The sequence below is a fragment of the Anolis sagrei genome, chromosome Y, assembly GCF_037176765.1.
Source record: "Anolis sagrei isolate rAnoSag1 chromosome Y, rAnoSag1.mat, whole genome shotgun sequence".
In the NCBI taxonomy this organism is placed as follows: Eukaryota; Metazoa; Chordata; class Lepidosauria; order Squamata; family Dactyloidae; genus Anolis; species Anolis sagrei.
Window position 1 is genome coordinate 72,573,029 of NC_090035.1, and position 18,026 is coordinate 72,591,054.

At 44.0% G+C, this 18,026-nt stretch overlaps 2 protein-coding genes across 3 annotated transcripts; one reads left to right on the forward strand and one right to left on the reverse strand.

Moving 5' to 3' along the window:
• The first annotated feature begins 730 nt into the window (after positions 1–730).
• On the forward strand, positions 731–17,531 carry LOC132780802 (gem-associated protein 7). 2 transcript variants are annotated; one of them, XM_067461984.1, is made up of 4 exons: positions 731–987; positions 12,462–12,511; positions 12,787–12,835; positions 17,090–17,531. In XM_067461984.1, exon 4 carries the CDS (start codon positions 17,096–17,098, stop codon positions 17,474–17,476), a length of 381 nt encoding a protein of 126 aa, XP_067318085.1. In that variant the 5' UTR covers positions 731–987; positions 12,462–12,511; positions 12,787–12,835; positions 17,090–17,095; the 3' UTR covers positions 17,477–17,531. The 2 variants fall into 2 exon arrangements, with proteins under 2 accessions (XP_067318085.1, XP_060640577.2); XM_060784594.2 differs by lacking the exons at positions 12,462–12,511; positions 12,787–12,835 and having other exon boundaries at positions 736–987.
• LOC132780062 (bone morphogenetic protein 2-like) lies at positions 5,283–12,624 on the reverse strand. Its single transcript, XM_060783592.2, has 3 exons — positions 12,410–12,624; positions 8,713–9,047; positions 5,283–6,869 (listed from the first exon to the last, which is right to left on the reverse strand). Exons 2-3 carry the CDS (start codon positions 9,038–9,040, stop codon positions 5,977–5,979), a joined length of 1,221 nt encoding a protein of 406 aa, XP_060639575.2. The 5' UTR covers positions 9,041–9,047; positions 12,410–12,624; the 3' UTR covers positions 5,283–5,976.
• Positions 17,532–18,026: the final 495 nt, after the last annotated feature.

Here is an 18,026-nt window from a genome sequence, read left to right on the forward strand (position 1 = left end):
ACGGAGGAAGGGAAGGGATAACGGGATCAGGCCGTCGCCTCAGCTGGAGGCGGGCCCGAAAGAAGCCGAGGCCTTCGCCACCAGCGCCGCCGCCTCTTCGTCGTGGTCGAGGTCGTAGTGAGGGCTGGAGTGCGCCAGCGGCCTGCTCCTCCTTCGCGGCGCTTCCTTTCCGGGCCTGCCTGCCTGGAGGCCTCTCTCCTCCTCCTCCTCAGCCTGGAGGCCCCTCCCTCCCCCGCCCGCAGCCCGTCCACTCTCCTCCGTCATAAACACCTCGCCCTCCCTCTTCTCCCCCCGCCCCGCTTTCCCTCACAGGTCACGTGCCCCGACCCCTGAGCTGCCATTGGCCAATCCGGGCGAGGAAGGGTTCTTTTCCCTCTTGAATCCCTTCCCTTTTACACAACTCTCCTCCTTGACTGGTTCCAGCTCCGCACTTTCGACAGGAATAAAGGCATAGCAATCATTTTTTTTCATTTTTTTTAAAATAGCTTTTGACACAGCTTTCAAACCTAACATCGTGGAAGTAGACATTGTTGTTGTATTATTATTTTTTTTAGAGAATAAAATTAAAAGTGTCGAATGTGCAGATGGCGAGTAGCGGCTTGAGGGGGGAAAAAAGGAGAGCCGCCTGATCATGACGTAACGATCACGCGCTTCCCTTTCATCTTCGCCGAAGAAAAGAGAAAAGGGGAGGGACATCCTGCGCATGCGCAGTGGTCACAAGCTCAATCTCCGCCTCAGGGCTGCTCCTTGGCGTAGGCCATAAAGTGCTGGTGGCTCCTCTTCCTAGAGAGGAAAAAGATTGGAGGAGAAAAGGGAGATTAATGTATTTCCGGGTAGAAAGGTCACAACTTCCGGTCTATATCCCTTCTGGACGTTGCTGCTTCCCCGTTGAGGCCCCAACTTCGGATTTGGAGGTTGCCATGGCGACCTGAAGTGGAGAAAGGCCGGCTTGTGCGGATTCGTTCACGGGAATTCAAATATTGTAAGGTGAGGAGGCAAAATTCGTGGCTGCAGGATATTATATTATATTCATGTGTATATCTCGCTTTTTCTCCTTGTAGGAATCCATTTCTTTCCACAATGAAATAAAATACATATTTAGGAATTCAGTTACTGCCATATAATCCACATTATCAAAGTAGATAATCCACATTTTCTGTTTAGAGCTGGAATATCTGAGTCCACACAGCCATATAATCCAATTCAAAGCAAATAATGTGGATTTTATATGGCAGTGTAGATCCAGCCTGCGGGGCCTTCTACACTGCGATATAATTTATTATTATTATTATTATTAACTTAATTTGTACCCCGCTAGCATCTCCCGAAGGACTCGATGCGGCTTACAAAGGCCAAGGCCTCAATAAAGCAACAATATAACAAATACACATAAACCATAAAGCAAATCAAAACGTTAAAGCAATAACTGTAAACAGTAAAAACAGTACACCACAACACAGTAAAACTAGGCCGGGCCAAGTTTCCCTCCAGTTACCGCCCAGTTTCAAATCTCTCGTTCCTGGGCAAGGTGATTGAGAGGGCAGCAGCGGAGCAGTTGCAGCAATTCCTAGACGACACAGCCGGACTAGATCCCTTCCAGTCCGGCTTCTGTGCAGGGCACGGGACGGAGACTGTGCTGGTCTCCATCACGGATCACCTTCGATTCCAGCTTGACCAGGGCAGGTCAGCGCTGCTTGTGTTATTGGATCTCACAGCAGCATTTGACACAGTCGACCCCAATCTCTTGACCCACCGCCTTGCTGTTGCTGGAGTCAGGGGGACAGCTTTAAACTGGCTGTCCTCCTTTCTTCACAACCGTGGACAGCGAGTGCAGAGGGGAGGCCTGGTCTCTGAGAGGTCCCCTCTATCTTGTGGGGTTCCTCAGGGGGCCATTCTCTCCCCTCTGTTGTTTAACATCTATATGCAACCACTTGCTCAGCTGGTTCAAGGTTTTGGGCTTGAGTGTTACCAGTACGCCGATGACACTCAGCTGGTGCTGAAGATGGAAGGCCGACTGGACTCTGTACCCGATTGTTTCCATCAGTGCCTCGAGGCCGTTACTGGATGGCTGCATGCCAGCAGGTTGAGGGTGAATCCAGCAAAGACGGAGATCCTATGGCTGGGTCGACCGGGCAGTGGGGATATCCAGCTGCCTACCCTGGATGGCAAGGTGTTATGCCCGTCATCATTGGTAAAGAGTCTGGGAGTCCTTTTGGACCCTCTGCTGACGATGGAGGCCTAGGTCTCCGCCATTAGCAGAACCGCCTTTTTTCACCTGCAGCAGGCTAGACGGCTGGCCCCCTCCCTGTCCAGGGACGACCTAGCTACGGTGATCCAGGCCACAGTCATCTCAAGACTGGACTACTGTAATGCCCTCTACATTGGCCTTCCTCTGTCGGTGATCCGGAAGCTCAAGTTGGTACAAAATGCAACTGCTCGGCTTCTTGCGGGAATTCCGATGAGATGCCACATAACCCCAATCTTACTACAGCTGCATTGGTTACCAATTGAGCATCGGATCACTTTCAAAGTGATGGTACTCACCTTTAAAGCCTTGCATGGTCTGGGGCCGATGTATCTGAGAGACCGCCTCACCCCCTACCAACCCCAGAGATCCCTCCGTTCTGAGGACCAAGATCTATTGGAAATTCCCAGTGTCAAGACCTTGCGACTAACAGCAACCAGACGCAGAGCCTTCACAGCAATGGCACCATCACTCTGGAATACTCTGCCACCTGAAGTCCGTGCCTTGCGGGACTTACCAGCTTTCTGCAGGGCATGTAAGACATACCTGTTTCGGCAGGCTTTTAATGTTTGATATTGCTGGTTTTAAATTGTTTTAAATTGCTTTTAAATTTTGTTGGATTTTGTTCTTGTAAGCCGCTCCGAGCCCCAGGGGAGTGGCGGCATATAAGTTCAAATAAATAAATAAATAAATAAGTGGGTACAGATTAAAAAGTGCTGAGTATGACAGTGGAATATAGGACATTTGGGTAAGTGCAGTGTGTGGACAATTTTAAATCTCTAATGAAGTGCTTCTGGGTCGTGTTGCTGGAGTTTCCTATTCTGGGAAGGCACACTGGAATAGCCAAGTCTTCAAGCTCTTAAAGACTGCCAATGTAGGGGCTTGTCTGATGTCCTTAGGAAGGGTGTTCCAGAGTTGGGGGGCCACCACAGAGAAGGCTCTGTCCCTTGTCCCCACCAACCGCACTTGCAAAGCCGGTGGGACTGTGAGTAGAGCCTCTCCTGATGAACGAAGGGAGTGTGCAGGTTCGTAAACGGAGATGCGGTCACGTAGGTAGGCAGGTCCCAAACCGTTTAGGGCTTTGTAGGTGAGCACCTTCACCTTGAATTGGGCCCGGAAAATGAACGGCAGCCAATGTAGCTCCTTGAACAAGAGGGTTGACTTCTCTCTGAAAGGAGCACCGAATTATCAAGGCAGATAATCCACATTATCTCTTTAGAGCTGGAATATCTGAGTCTACACAGCCATATAATCCAGTTCAAAGCAGATCATCTGGATTTTATATGGCAGTGTAGATCCAGCCTGCGGAGCCTTCTACACTGCAATATAATCCAGATTATCAAGGCAGATAATCCACATTATCTTCTTTGAACTTGCTTATCTGAGTCTACACTGCCATATAATCCAGCTCAAAGCAGGTAATCTGGATTTTCTATAGCAGTGTAGATCCAGCCAGGCAGACCGTACATGCCTTTCTCTCACTTTCAAAAAACTAAAAGGTTTATTATGCAGAAATCCTTTTTAAATAATTTATTTAGAGTTTTGTTTTTTTTACCCCACTCTTCAGCCACAATTTACAAAATGTTGACTTGCCCTCACACTTACAATCTACATAAGGTAAGGTTCACTGTGCTGTCGAAGGCCTTCATGGCTGGAATTCACTGGGTTGCTGTGAGTTTTCCGGGCTTTCTGGCCCTGTTCCAGAAGCATTCTCTCCTGACGTTTTGTCCACATCTATGGCAGACATCCTTAGAGGTTGTGAGGTCTGTTTGGAAACTAGGCAAGTGAGGAATGTCCAGGGTGGGAGAAAGAACTCTAGTCTGTTTGAGGCAGGTGTGAATGTTGCAAATGGCCACCTTGATTAGCATTGAATGGCCTAATTTCCATCAGACTTCACAACCTCTGAGGATGCCTGTCATAGATGTGGGAGAACCATCAGGAGATAATGCTTCATAAGGTTCATTGTCCGTATGCCTAATGGTGATAGTGCAGGCTGTCCCCATGTTACAAACAAGATAGATTATATAGGTTTGTTCTTAAGGTGAATTTGTCTGTAAATCGGAACGAGTACATTTTTAAAGTGTAGCTCCAGCTAAATATATATATAGATATATTAGCTTTGTATAGCATAGGGTTTACACCTCTGTGCGGTTTGTCTTGCCCCTCTTCATAAGATATAGCTTCTGTGAACATTGGATTTTGAAAAACTTGGCTTGTTGCAGAAACAAGGGTTGGAGATAAAGCTTCAGTGGAAACCCCTTTTCCCCATGGTAATAACTCTTTCAGGAGTGAATTTCCCTTCTGAGGAATAGATTTCTCTCACTTCCTGTTATCTCAGGGCCCTTCCACACAGCCCTATATACCAGAATATCAAGGCAGAAAATCCCACATTATCTGAGTGTGGACTTAGATGACCCAGTTCAAAGCAGATATTGTGGGATCTTCTGCTTTGATATCCTGGGATATAGGGCTGTGTGGAAGGGCCCTCAGAGCTAGAAATGACACAAAGACTTGAAGAGTCAGAAATGACTTGATGAGTTAACAATGACTTGAGGACACACCACAAAAACACCAAAATTGTACGTGGCCCTTCTGCCCTTTTGTGTTACTCCCTTCCTGCTTTCTCTCCCTCACATTTATATATTTTTCATCACCTCCAACTAGTTTCATGTCCACAAAATAGCATCCTATTTGTAAGCTGGTGTCCTATGTCTGATACATCCCGAGGCGCAAGTTTTTATTTTAGAGGACAATTAGCACCTTTCATTTACCTAAATACCCTGAAGGTATCACATCCTATTTGACCTTGGAAGTCAAGCAAAGTCAGGGCAGGTTAGTACCAGGAAAGGAGGGTGCCCTGGAATACCAAGTGCTGTAGCCAATAATCAGAAAAGGGGCTTGGCATGCATTGACAGGCAACTTGAAGGCACACTTGAGTAAGTTCATTTAACCAAATGCATACATTTGCACAGAAATACAACATAACCTTCAGTCAGCTGCCAAACAGGTGCTACCTTTTCAGAAAACTGAGCAGAAAGCAAGTCTGGGATACTTTATTTACTTCACTGACCATAATTTTCAAAAAGAGAGGGTATGATGGCAGACGTATCCCCCCTGTATGTGGAACGTGTGGAAGGTAGGCAAAAAAGATCTACATAGCCTCCAGGTGCCATTGCTTCATTGACTCTAAACAGTATATTAAAATGATGTGGATTGTGACACAGCAACATCTGGATGACTGCACTTTCTCCATCTTTACTGTGCAGAATAATTAATATTGTTTCACCACGTGAAGAATTTGGTTGATATGATTGCTTTGATGGACTGGATGAGTTGTTAGATGCTTATTGGTCAATTAAAGTTCATCACAAATTAAATTACCTGTAAATACAAGATTTCCTGGGGAAAGTAATATTTGTTCATATGATTTCATAAAAATAAAATAATTTCTTGCAGGATCAGACCAAGGTCCAACTATGTCCAGTTGTAGCCAGTTAGATATCTTTGGAAGAGCATCATAACAATAGTTTTTGCTTATTACTTATATTCAGAGGTATATTCCTGTGTACAAGTTGCCCGCAGCTATATAAATTTGTTGATCCTTATCTCTTGAGGTTATGCCCTGTATGAAACTTGTACTTCTAACAGTCCTAAGTCTGCTGTTCCTAACTCTTGTTGAGTGACCCCAGGCTCTTAGTACTGACAGAGAGAGTGTCCCTGCTTCATCTCTCTTACCGGCACCCACAGCCCTCCACCACCATATCCTGATAGGTCTTAAGGACCACCATGTCATGTTGATCCAGATAGAGCATAGCTATGGGACTGAGGTCTGTAGGAACACAAGATGGCTTAGGTACTTTGGAGTTCACAGAATTCAACATTGTCTGCACCACAGCATGACTGGAGGAATTCATGTGGTCGGCCAGTGGGAACCTGCACTCCCCAGAGCAGTAGAATGCGTGGTAGCCACTGGGAGCAACTATCCAATCGTTCCAACCAACTTCTTTGAAATCTACAAAGAGGCGGTGCCTTCTGCACTTGGTACTGGTTTTGGTCTTTGCCTTTAGGCTCTTGAGTTTGTTCTTGGAGACTGTACCTTTTGTAGGTTTTCTGCCTCCTTTCTGGGTTAGTGCATTTGACAGACTTTTGCTGTGTCTTTTTCCACGTGTCAGGGGTTGCCCTCTTTGGTTATGGCTATAAGTGACTAGTAAAGGCCTCTCCAGAGCCCACTGAGCTGCCTCCTCTCCAAGAGACCGTCTTGCACGAAGGAGTGTGTGGTGCTCTTGAAGGTTATAGCTTTTGTTTGGGTGCTCCACCTCAACAAGAAACCCAAGATGAAGCTTCTGGTCCTTGGTCATCTTATAGGCAGGAGTCACATCAAAGCTCTCCCACTTGGGCTGGTTTGGAGCCAAGAATTTGCGGGCCAGAAGTCTGCTCTTGTTTCTGGAAATGGGTGGGGAATCCATTGTGTGGTAGACGTTGATGTGAAAACCCATGCTTTCCCTGTCTTTGTGGTAGAGGCGCAACTCAAGGGCGGTCAGCTCCTCCTCTGCAGGAAGCAAGGTGAGGTTGAACAAGAAGTAAAATGCATTTCCCACAAGTTCAGGAAAGTAATCTGGATCCTCTAGAAGTGGAACAGAATAAAGATTAATGAGGAATTTGAGACTGAGCTTCAAATTTGCAGAACTATGTAGCTGTATCCAACCAAGAACCCCTCTATTCATGTTTCCCACAACAACTGGCCAGATGTCTGAGAGGCTCCCAAACATCCCATGACAACAATGGCCTTTTGGAAAGCAATGGAGCCCAAGAGGTATATATTGCCCCTGAAATGGAAATGTAACTTGGACATTCAAGGTTGGATCCAGTCTTAGTTGTACCTGGGACTTGTGATAGTCATGATTAATTTTAAGCCCTTATAGTTTCAATAGGTCTGCTCTTCTGTCCAAGTATTAAAAGACCTGGCCCTGCATTATTTATGTCATGGGGTGGAACTGAGTAGTAGCAGTAGGCATCAGTGAACATACTGGAAGTACAACTAAGTTTCATTCCAAGCCCCATCCTTCATCACTTTGTCCATTTGAATTAGTTATGAAGACAGGTAGGTTTTCAGAACTTCTGCACTAATCCATAAATTATTTGTTTATTTTACTAGTTTGGAGCTCTGAAAAGTGAATTGCACTTGTGATTTTATTCCTAGATTTGATGTAAAAAAAACCTTACTTATGCTATGCTATTTTTCTCTGAAATGGCTCTATGGATGACACAGTGTAAGGTCAATTAGCTTCGGCGACTGCTTAAAAAAAACTTCCTCTTAGCTTACCTTTCCCCTATATTATGCTATCCAGATGCTTTGTACCTAAATGTATCCTCAATGAGTGTAGCCATTTATCAGGAATCTTAGGAGCTGATCCAGAACATTTGGAGAGTCCCAGGTTCAAATGGCCAGTCTAAGCTATGACACAATTACCCTCCGTATTCTGTAGGTGGCACTGCAGCCAAGGCAAACGCAAGAATGAGCATCTCACATTGAATACGATTCAGGAACACAATTGCCAGGAAGCATCCTAAAAGTTTTTTAACTTTGGAGAGTTCTGCTTTCTTTCCTTTTGAAATGAAGTGTGCTTAATCTTTGGAGATGGATAGGTCTATATAACAATAGGCAAAACTGCTGGGTGGCAGGCGTTTATTCACACTGTAGTAAGAGCAACTTCATACTCCTTGGCATGACTCCATTCTATGGAATCCTGGGTTTTGTAGTCCATGAGACACAATTCTATGCCAAAGGATTCGGGTCCAGGAGAGTGCAGCAGAGGATTATAGGACTTTTATCAAACGATAAGTCCCAGGTTAATATAAAAGTAAAGGTAACGGTTGTCCCCTGACATTAAGTCCAGTCATGTCTGACTCTGGGGGGTGGTGCTCATCTCCATTTCTAAGCTGTCCATAGACACCTCCAAGGTCATGTGGCCAGCATGACTGCATGGAGAGCTGTTACCTTCCCACTGGAGCAGTACCTATTGATCTACTCACATTTGCATGTTTTCGAACTGCTAGGTTGGCGGAACTGCTAGATTAACATAAGATAGTGGAATCCTATAGCTATAATTGGATTCTGCATATATAACTGACCATCTGGCAAGTGTTGTACCCTTGGTTTGTACTATTGAGCACTCTGCCTTTGAAGCCTTTGTATCACCTGATCCTTTCAACTGGAGACCCTGGGCATTATCCCTTGGATTTCCTGCCTGTGTTCTTTCCATGGCACTATAGTTCCTCTTCTTTAAGCAATGCAATCAGTGTGAGCACTACTTAATTCTTGACTTTTCCTATGTGCCTCTACTCATGTTCAGGTCCCCTTTCCCCTTTGTTAACCCATCCATCCCCTCTCAATTCGGCTACTCTTATACAACAGACCCAGACTTTCTGCAGAAGGGTGAGCAAAATATTCAAAGGGATGGCCTCACCGACATGATGAAACGTGCGCACAGTGTTGGCTCTTCCTGCCTGTTCCTCCAAGAAAGATAGATCCGTTCCCTGGAAGGAGGGAGGAGCCCTTCCTAAGGCAAATTGGTACAAATCCAGAAGGTACTGGGGGACCACGTGGCCTGGTTTTGGTTCTGGCCGCCTTTGCAAGCCTAGACGCCTTAACAGGATAGTATGGAGGGCCTGGATTGGCAGTTCCTTGGGGTCATGCTTGTTGGTTCCAGGTGATGCTCCCTGGGGGGCTTCAGATCCCCAGAAGGCAAGTGATACAAAAAGCATCGACAGAACAGTCAAGTTACCAGACACCATTGTGGAACTGGGGTAGAGAAAAAGAAAAGGGAAAGTATAGTTAGTTAATGTGGCATGTGGTTAGATGCTCTGCTCTCTTGCCCAGCCACCCACAAACCAACCATACAAAACCCAATATATATTACTGTACAGGCAGTTCCTGAATTGCAAACAAAGAATGGAGGTGAAACAACAGGAATTTCCCCTCAGAAAATTCACTCCTGAAAGAGTTATCATGGGGGAAAGGTCTCCACTTGTTTCTACAACAAGCCAAATTTTTCAAAATTCAATGACCACAGGGACAGAAAGTGGAGTGAAATCTTCTGAACTGGGGCAGAGACAGCAAACAAACACCACAGGAGTTTAATGACAGCCCTGGCCCAATTTACCTGTCCGAACACATCTCCCCCCCTATGAACTGCCGCGAAAATTAAGATCTTCTGCGGAGGCCCTGCTCTTGGTCCTACCACCATCACAGGTGCGTTTGGCGGGGATGAGAGACAGGGCCTTCTCAGTAATTGCCCCTCAGCTATGGAACTCCCTTCCTAATGAGATCAGGTCAGCCCCCTCCCTCTTGGCCTTTAGAAGGATGATAAAAACGTGGCTGTGGGACCGAGTCTTTGGGACTGTGCAATGAGGCAGTGATAGGAACCCTTAGTATGCCAACCAAATTCGATATGGTTGTTGAGACAGTTTTAACTAGTGGATTTTAACGTCGAGATATATGATTTTAATGCTTTTGTATGTGTATGGTATAATATGTTTCGGCATTGAATGTTTGCCATTTATATGTTGTGCTCCACCCTGACTCCCCTTCGGAGTGAGAAGGGCAGAATATAAATGCTTTAAATAAATAAATAAATGATTCCCTATGCCAGGGGTCCTCAAACTATGGCCCAGGGGCTGGATACGGCCCTCCAAGGTCATTTACCCGGCCCTCACTCAGGGTCAACCTAAGTCTGAAACGACGTGAAAGTACACACAACAACAACTATCTCATCAGCCAAAAGCAGACCCACACTTCCCACTAAAATACTAATAAGTTTATATTTGTTAAAATTGTTCTTCATTTTAATTATTGTATTATTTTTAAGTGTTTTTGCACTACAAATAAAATATGTGCAGTGTGCATAGGAATTCATTCATGTTTTGTTTTGCTTTTTCATATTATAATCCGGCCTTCCATTAGTTTGAGGGACTGTGACCCCTGCCATATGCTATGAAAAGCTGTGTGTGTGTGTGTATTCCTACTTACATACCTATTCCAACTTACATAGAAAATAAACTTGGGAACCTATCTTGTTCATAACTTGGGGACTAACTGTACTAATACACCTATTACTATTGAGAAGTCAGTGTGCTTTTAAAAAAATCACACAGCAGAAAAATAGCATCCCCTATTGATGGTCCCAAGACATGGCCCTTACACTGAATGTTTCATTCAGTGCTGTTCCTTGCACCAATTTGCCCTTGCATTTCACCTCAGCTTGAGTGCCTTTTAAAAATATCTTCCAGACACCATTAAAGATCCAGCAGGAAGAACTTTGCTGGCAGAAGTTATAACTGAACCTTTCATTAGCCTTCAGATTCACTATGAAAAGACGGAGGTAAAACCCCAGGGATGTCCAAATACATTTCCTCCATCAGAATACTGTTTTGGCTTTGCAAAATGATTTCAGTGTTGAAAATGGGTTCTGGCAAGTTAGGCATCCCATCTTTTAAGTGGAGTGTTACCTTAGCGATTGAGCATTTCCCCCTCGTTTTGAGCTGGATTGCTGTCCCTGAGGGGACCTTTATGCCTGGTATACAAGATGTCATAGCCTCTTTTGACAATCTGGCATCCTTTTCTGCTCTTCATCATTGTTCATATGTGAAGATTTCTCACCCAACCTCTTCCCAAGGCTTGAGGGAATCATCTCCTGTGTTATTCACCCTCCCAAGAGGACATTTTGCAGGTGGACAAATGGAGCCACAGAGGGCTTGCCAAATACTATACACAAACATGTTGTATTCTTGGATCTTTAAGGAAAGCAAGCAGATTGAGTGGGGATTGTTCCCAATTGCATCTTTGGAAGAGGAAGCTCGTTCTTTGGCTTTCACAAATAGGTTTGATAATGTAAATAGCCTTCCCTCGCACCCATCTAATAACACTGTGTAACACAATTTTTGTTCCTGTGTTATAAATGTAATTTCCTAATTGGTTATATCATAAAAACATGGGGAAAGTTTATTAAACTTCAAAAACTTTGTTTTTGCGGTCTGTACAAAGTTTTAAAATGGCATATTTTCATTAATGAATTTTGCAAATGAAGTGTTTAGACTGAAGGAAATAACACTACTACCCTCAGCCATAAAAACAAAGTTTCTGGAGTAAAACAACTAGTTTCAAAAGTAAGTGCCACGCAATTAAGTAGGACAAAACACTTTCAAACCAGGACCAGAATTTTTTTCAAATGTTGTTACATAGTGTAACCCACAGTGGTCGGGAAGGAGGAGCAGGTGAACTACTCTCTCTCTCTCTCTCTCTCTATCTATCTATCTATCTATCTATATATATATATATATATATATATATACACACACACACACACATATACATACATATATATACACACACACACACACATATACGCACACATTTATACACACACACACATATACGCACACATTTATACACACACATGCACACACAGAGTAGAGTCTTGCTTATCCAACATAAACGGGCCTGCACAATGTTGGATAAGCGAAAATGTTGGATAATAAGGAGAAACTAAGGAAAAACCTATTAAACGTCAAATTACGTTATGATTACGTTATGATTTTACAAATTCAGCACCAAAAATCATGTTTTACAACAAATCAACAGGAGAAGCAGTTCAATACACAGTAATGTTATGTAGTAATTAGTGTATTGACGAATTTAGTACCAAAAGAGACAAGGATTCTTTCTTTCTCCTACCCTGGACTGCGTTGGATAATACAGCATGTTGGATATGAGAAGGTTGGATAAGCGAGACTCTGCTGTACACACACACACACAGATAGATAGATTTCTTTTCTTTGACGTGGCATTGTGCACCAGGTTGGACTAAACTGGGCATGGCTTCTTTTGTAAGTGGAGCTCCATGCGAGGGAACGCCTCAGTGCTGGAGTGTTTGAACCACCCCCATTCTCCAAGCTCCACACCTTCTGCAAAGTATTAAGTTTTCCCCAGGCAGTTAGTAATTACTACTATTACATATGTCTAAATACACAAGGTGGGCATGGTAGATGAAAAGGGTACCACCCAGTGCCCCTTAAATCTCAGGAAACCACCTTGCGCAAGCAAAGCATTGTGGTTCTCTGTGTGAGTGTTCTGTATTTCCCCTGCTTCCTCTCAGAAGTACTTACTTGCAAGAGTAGAGGTTGTTGGCGAGAATCCATGTTTTTCTCCTCTTTGCAGATCCAGTGACCTTTCCTTCCGCTTCTATCCTTCAAGCCTCTCCCAACCAGGCTGGCTGTTTGGGGTCATCCATGCCAAGCAAGAGCCCTCACTGCCTTATGGGCATACCCAGTCCTTCTTGGCAGCCTCCGTCCCCTTTCCTTCCTCACTCAGCAAATGAGAGAGGCCGTCTCCCAGCTCTTCACCAGAGTGTCGGGCTCAGCCCGCCCTGCCTGTGGAGGTGCCGTTCTTACGGCATTCAGGATGTGATGTCAACCAGGCGAGGGGCCTGAGCCAGAACAAACAAGTTGTTGTGAGTTTGTTGCCTCTTCACTTGCCAAAGTAGCACAGTGGCCCTTTTGGACTTGGCTGCATCCTTGGGTCCTACAAGGAAAGTAAGAGGACTGGGTCCCCAGATGGGGAATGGGAGCCATTATCAACTCCGCTCCATTAAATATCAGACATTTGTTGTGTCCATGTTGCACTAGGGCTAAGTGTATAAGGTGGTTCCCAGTCATTAGGTACAAGGTCTTTACCCTATCCAGCCTTGGCTCCTGTGTGCAGTATCTAGATCTGAATCTGTTGTGCCCCTCACCAAGCTTCACATATATATGTTGATCCCTCCCAAATCAGAATTTTGCCCCACCAAACAACAAAAGAAATGTATTCAAAAAGGGGTGTAGTTATTGGTGGGGGGGGAACGGGACCATAGAGTCTCCCCCCACGCAATGTAGGTATTGCATCTCAAACCCAGGGGACCTTTTCATCGGCCACCCAACGACTGTGGAATGACCTGCCGGAAGAGCTCCAACAATTAAACAAAGTGTCGGAATGTAAAATGCAATTGAAGAGCCATCTCTTCCAGCAGGCCTACCCACTCAACTTCCAATAATGAGTTTGATTTACATTCTGTTGCCACTAGATGTCAATTCTGTAGCTGTGTTTGGTATAAGGTTTCATGAGTGTGTGTGTGTTTATGTATGTAATTTAGTAATTTGTTGTATTTTTGTGTTTACTTGTTTTTGAACTTCTTGTACCCTGCCTTGAGCCATCAGGAGAGGCAGATAATGAAAATGTATTATTATTATTATTATTATTATTATTATTATTAAATAACACTGTCTCACTGAAAGCAATTTTTCTTTAGACCCCAGCCAACTTTCAATAACGAGTTTCAATTTACATTCTGTTGCCACTATGTGTCAATTCTGTAGCTGTGTTTGGTATAAGGTTTCATGAGTGTGTGTGTGTTTATGTATGTCATTTAGTAATTTGTTGTATTTTTGTGTTCACTTGTTTTTGAACTTCTTGTACACTGCCTTGAGCGATCAGAAGAGACAGATAATAAAATGTATTATTATTATTATTATTATTATTATTAAATAATAACAACACTGTCTCACTGAAAGCAATTTTTCTTTAGTCCCCAGCCAACTTTCAATAACGAGTTTCAATTTACATTCTGTTGCCACTATGTGTATAAGTTTTCATGAGTGTGTGTGTGTTTATGTTTGTAATTTAGTAATTTATTGTATTTTATGTTCATTTGTTTTGAACTTCTTGTATCCTGCCTCAAGCCACCAGAAGAGGCAGATAATAAATAATGAATTATTATTATTATTTGAAAAACAACAAGATTAGTACACAGCAAACAAGATCACTCTGCTGGCTGTTGTATTGAATCACACGTCGGACACTTCCCAAGTGTCTAGGACTATGTGATATATCGGCTATTATTATTAATAATAATAAATAAGGACACTGTCTCACTGAAAGCAATTTTTCTTTAGTCAGCAGATTTCCATAAAGACACTGAAAATCATTTGCACCTTAAGAACTCTTTGTATTTGCTCTGTTCCTGTTTCCTAGGTCAGTGTGCCTGGTCGTTTTCTTTGATGCTTAAGTCATATATTTAGATATCAGAGTTTTAAATGACTGGAGTTCTCAACATTTGGGGACTGAAGGAAATTCATTTAGGAGGATAGAATATTTGGGGGTCCCCTCTGACTCTATTGTTTATGACGTACCCCTTATGCTGATAATTACCAACCCCACCAAAAAAGATGATTCTGCTGACCTCTCAAAAGAGTGCCTGAAGTCCTCACGATGGGGGCTTGATTAATAAATTTTTGTTGGCCCAAATCTGACAGCTGGGAATATTTGTGTACCTACAAAGTCAATGGTGGCTTTTGTGTTTAGTGCCTTTGCTGCTTTCTTCACCCTGCTTTTCTTTACAGCATCATGTATGACTCTTCCCGGGTCATGTTTATACAGAAGCCTGTGCCTTAGCCTAGCTGGAAAAAACAAGTCCCCGGTGTCATGCCCAAGAGTGCACCGGGTGGAGGCCAAGTCCTTATCAGCCCAGCTGGAGCGGGCTTCTAGGGGCCGGTGCTTCCTCCAGCGCCAGACAGCACGCGTCAGGAATGAGCCGTCTGTGGAAAGAGCACATAAACAGGCCTGCAGAGGAAACTTTGCGGTCATCATCCAGGCTTTAGGAACAAACACACCGCATAGGAATGTGGCCCAATCAGCAGAATGGAAAGCAGGGTTGGTGGGGAGAAGGTAATCTCCACTAAGGCTGAAACCTGTGGCATTTCCGCCCAGAAGCTCCACTATAGTGGCAAAGCAGAAGCTGAAAAAGGCAACTAATAGGCTACGTTAAGTCTGGCCACCAATGCTAAGAAATCACCTCTCCCTCCCAGAGGGAGATGTGGCAAGGCCCCCCAATAAGAATTCTCACCCCTCCTGAAATTTTCCTCCACCTCCCATGGTGTAGTGTAGTGGCATTCTTAAATCTTAACTTGGGCATTTAGAACTATAATTAGCCTTCAATATCTGTTAGGATTAGGAGTGGCCTGGTTCTGGTAGCTGGTTTCTGGGACACCGTTTCTCAATCTAGGGGTCGCAAGGGGGTGTCAGAGGGGTCGCCAAAGACCATCAGAAAACACAATATTTTCTGTTGGTTATAGGGGTTCCTTGTGGGAAGTTTGGTCCAATTCTCTTGTTGGTGGGGTTCAGAATGCTCTTTGATTGTACATGAACTATAAATCCCAGCAACTCCAACTCCCAAATGTCAAGTTTATTTTCCCCAAACTCCACCAGTGCTCACATTTGGGCACGTTGAGCATTCATTTCAAGCTTGGTCCAGATCCAACATTGCTTGAGTCCACACTGTTCTCTGAATGTAGGTAAACTACAACTCCAAAACTCAAGATTAATCCCCACCAAACCCTTCCAATATTTTCTGTTGGGTCATGGAAGTTCTGTGTGCCAAGTTTGGTTCAATTCCATCATTGGTGGAGTTCGGAATGTTCTTTGATTGTGGCTTAACTATAAATCCCAGCAACTACAGCTCCCAAATGACAAAATCAATTTCCAACCCCACCAGTATTCAAGTTTGGGCGTATTGGATATTTGTGCCAAATATGGTCCAGTGAATGAAAATACATCCTGCATATCAGATATTTACATTACGATTAATAACAGTAGCAAAATTACAGTGATGAACCCTTGTTTTGATGGTAAAACATCAAAACAATCACTCCATAATGGATATTTGTGCCAAATTAGATACTGAATATTTGTGCCAAATTTGGTCCAGTGAATGAAAATATATCCTGCATATCAGATATTTACATTATGATTCATAACAGGAGCAAAATTACAGTGATGAACCCTTGTTTTGATGGTAAAACATCCAAGCATCCCCAGGGTAACATCCTTGCAAACAGCCAATTCTCTCACACCAAAAGCGACTTGCAGTTTCTCAAATCACTCCTGACATGGAAAAAAAATCCCTCCATAATGGTTTTCTCTTCAGCCACAAACTATGTGAATTCTAGTTTGAAGTGTTAAGGTTGTCTGGCTGCACCTTCTGCAAATTAAAAGTTCTACTCCTATCCATTGGATTAGTATTAGGACATCTTCGTTAGTAGATGGAACTGTATAGGCAAATCCACTATGATTTGTGTCCCGTTTCTGCCATGAGCCAGCCCCACTTGCTTTCCTTTCTGTGCTGGAGTTATCCTTGGCTATAGCAGGCGATTTCTTCGGCTGGCTGTGGAAAACATCCTCTTTGCTGCTGACCCTCAGCTTGGCCGCCAGCCAGAAGGGATGTTGGCACAGCAAGGGAGCGTCAAGTTGGTGCCGCCACTGTCCAAAGGGGAAAATCAGCCGTCCTCGCACAACACTTCCTGTTTACAGGTCCTGCAAGCCTGTGTTAACCCTCCTGTTGCTGAGATGTCCAGCCTTTGCCATGTTAGTAGGCAAGAATGGTCTTCCAGTCTAGTATAGTTTGACATGCCTCAAATCCTTGGCAAAGTCCAACATTCTTGCCATAGTGGCTCATACGCTGCCAGTCTTCCCTCATCCTTCTACATCCATTTGCCAACATAGGACAACTGTGTGTGAAATGTGTGGGATCTTGAATGCAACTATTAAAAGGTTATTAACTATGAAGTCTTAAAAATTGTGTGAGGCATGTTAAGAACTGCTTTAGTACTTTCACATGTTTATCCTGCGGTAGGTTTTACTTTATGTAGCATTGGAATACGGCCTCTTATTTCTAAATAGTACCTTAACAGAGCCAAGATCTACAGAAAAGTAAAGCCACATGGTTACATCTTCCTTTTTTCTTCTTGTACCACCAGTTTAAAATGAAAGTTCCCGTTGCTGTTATTCGTCTGCCCCGTGGACCTGATGGGTCAAGCCGTGGCTTTGACCCCAACTCTCTTCGTTTCCAGGAGCTGGGCCCTACCAGCCTCTCCTCCATGGGTCGTGGGAATACGGCAGACCTGGAATTGGAGCAGCAGAGCCGAGTGGCGTTGCGGGAACGCTACCTGCGCAGCCTCTTGGCTATGGCTGGGCAGCCTGTCCAGTTCACCTTGCATGAGAGGGTGAGCGTCACTGCCTTGTTTAGAGCCTCAGACATTGACATCCTGAACTTCCAGGTTTCTGAACTGCAGACTCCGCTGGGGATACAGAAGGAAGCCCTCCTCCGCTGCTCGGACATCATTGCTTACTCTTTTGAGCTGTGAAGGCTGCCCCATCCCAGTTGCCTTTTTTAATAATAAAAGCATTGGTGAAAATCAAGTGTGTGGTCCTCTGAGAGTTGCAGAAAGCAAACCGGGATGTGCTTGGGTCAGTAATCACAACACAGTGTGCTATGTGCAAGTGGCATTGGTCAGTTTAGAAATAGTATTTCCCAAACTGCGGTTTTCCAGGTGCTCTGGGCATCAGTTCCCAGAATCTCTGGCTGTTGGTCAAAGCAGTTGAGGCTTCCAAGAGTTGAAGTCCAAAATATCAGGAAGACTAGACTTTGGGAACTACTAGTTTTAGATCTTTCTTGCTTAAAGGTATTTTTGTTGCACTGCAAAGCTTAGGCTCTTTCAAAGATTACTGAATACTAGTCATGGGCCCGATTCATTTTGATTCATTTTTCTGTTTTGTTCCGTCTATTCAAATGGCACGAAACTGAAAGGCCCCTCCTGGAACGAAAACACAACTAAAATTACAACAGCAAAACAGCAGAGAGGAAACAACCAGGCACATCTTAACACCTCTCAACAAAAGATTTTCCCAGGCTCA

What these genes read in the sequence shown, in the direction of transcription:
- LOC132780062 (XM_060783592.2), bottom strand. Translation starts at nt 9,040, where the DNA reads ATGGTGTCTGGTAACTTGACTGTTCTGTCGATGCTTTTTGTATCACTT. An exon ending in GCGCACGTTTCATCATGTCG is followed by an intron (nt 6,870 to 8,712) that starts GTGAGGCCATCC and finishes TTCCACTTCTAG; the next exon opens with AGGATCCAGATTACTTTCCT.
- LOC132780802 (XM_067461984.1), top strand. Translation starts at nt 17,096, where the DNA reads ATGAAAGTTCCCGTTGCTGTTATTCGTCTGCCCCGTGGACCTGATGGG.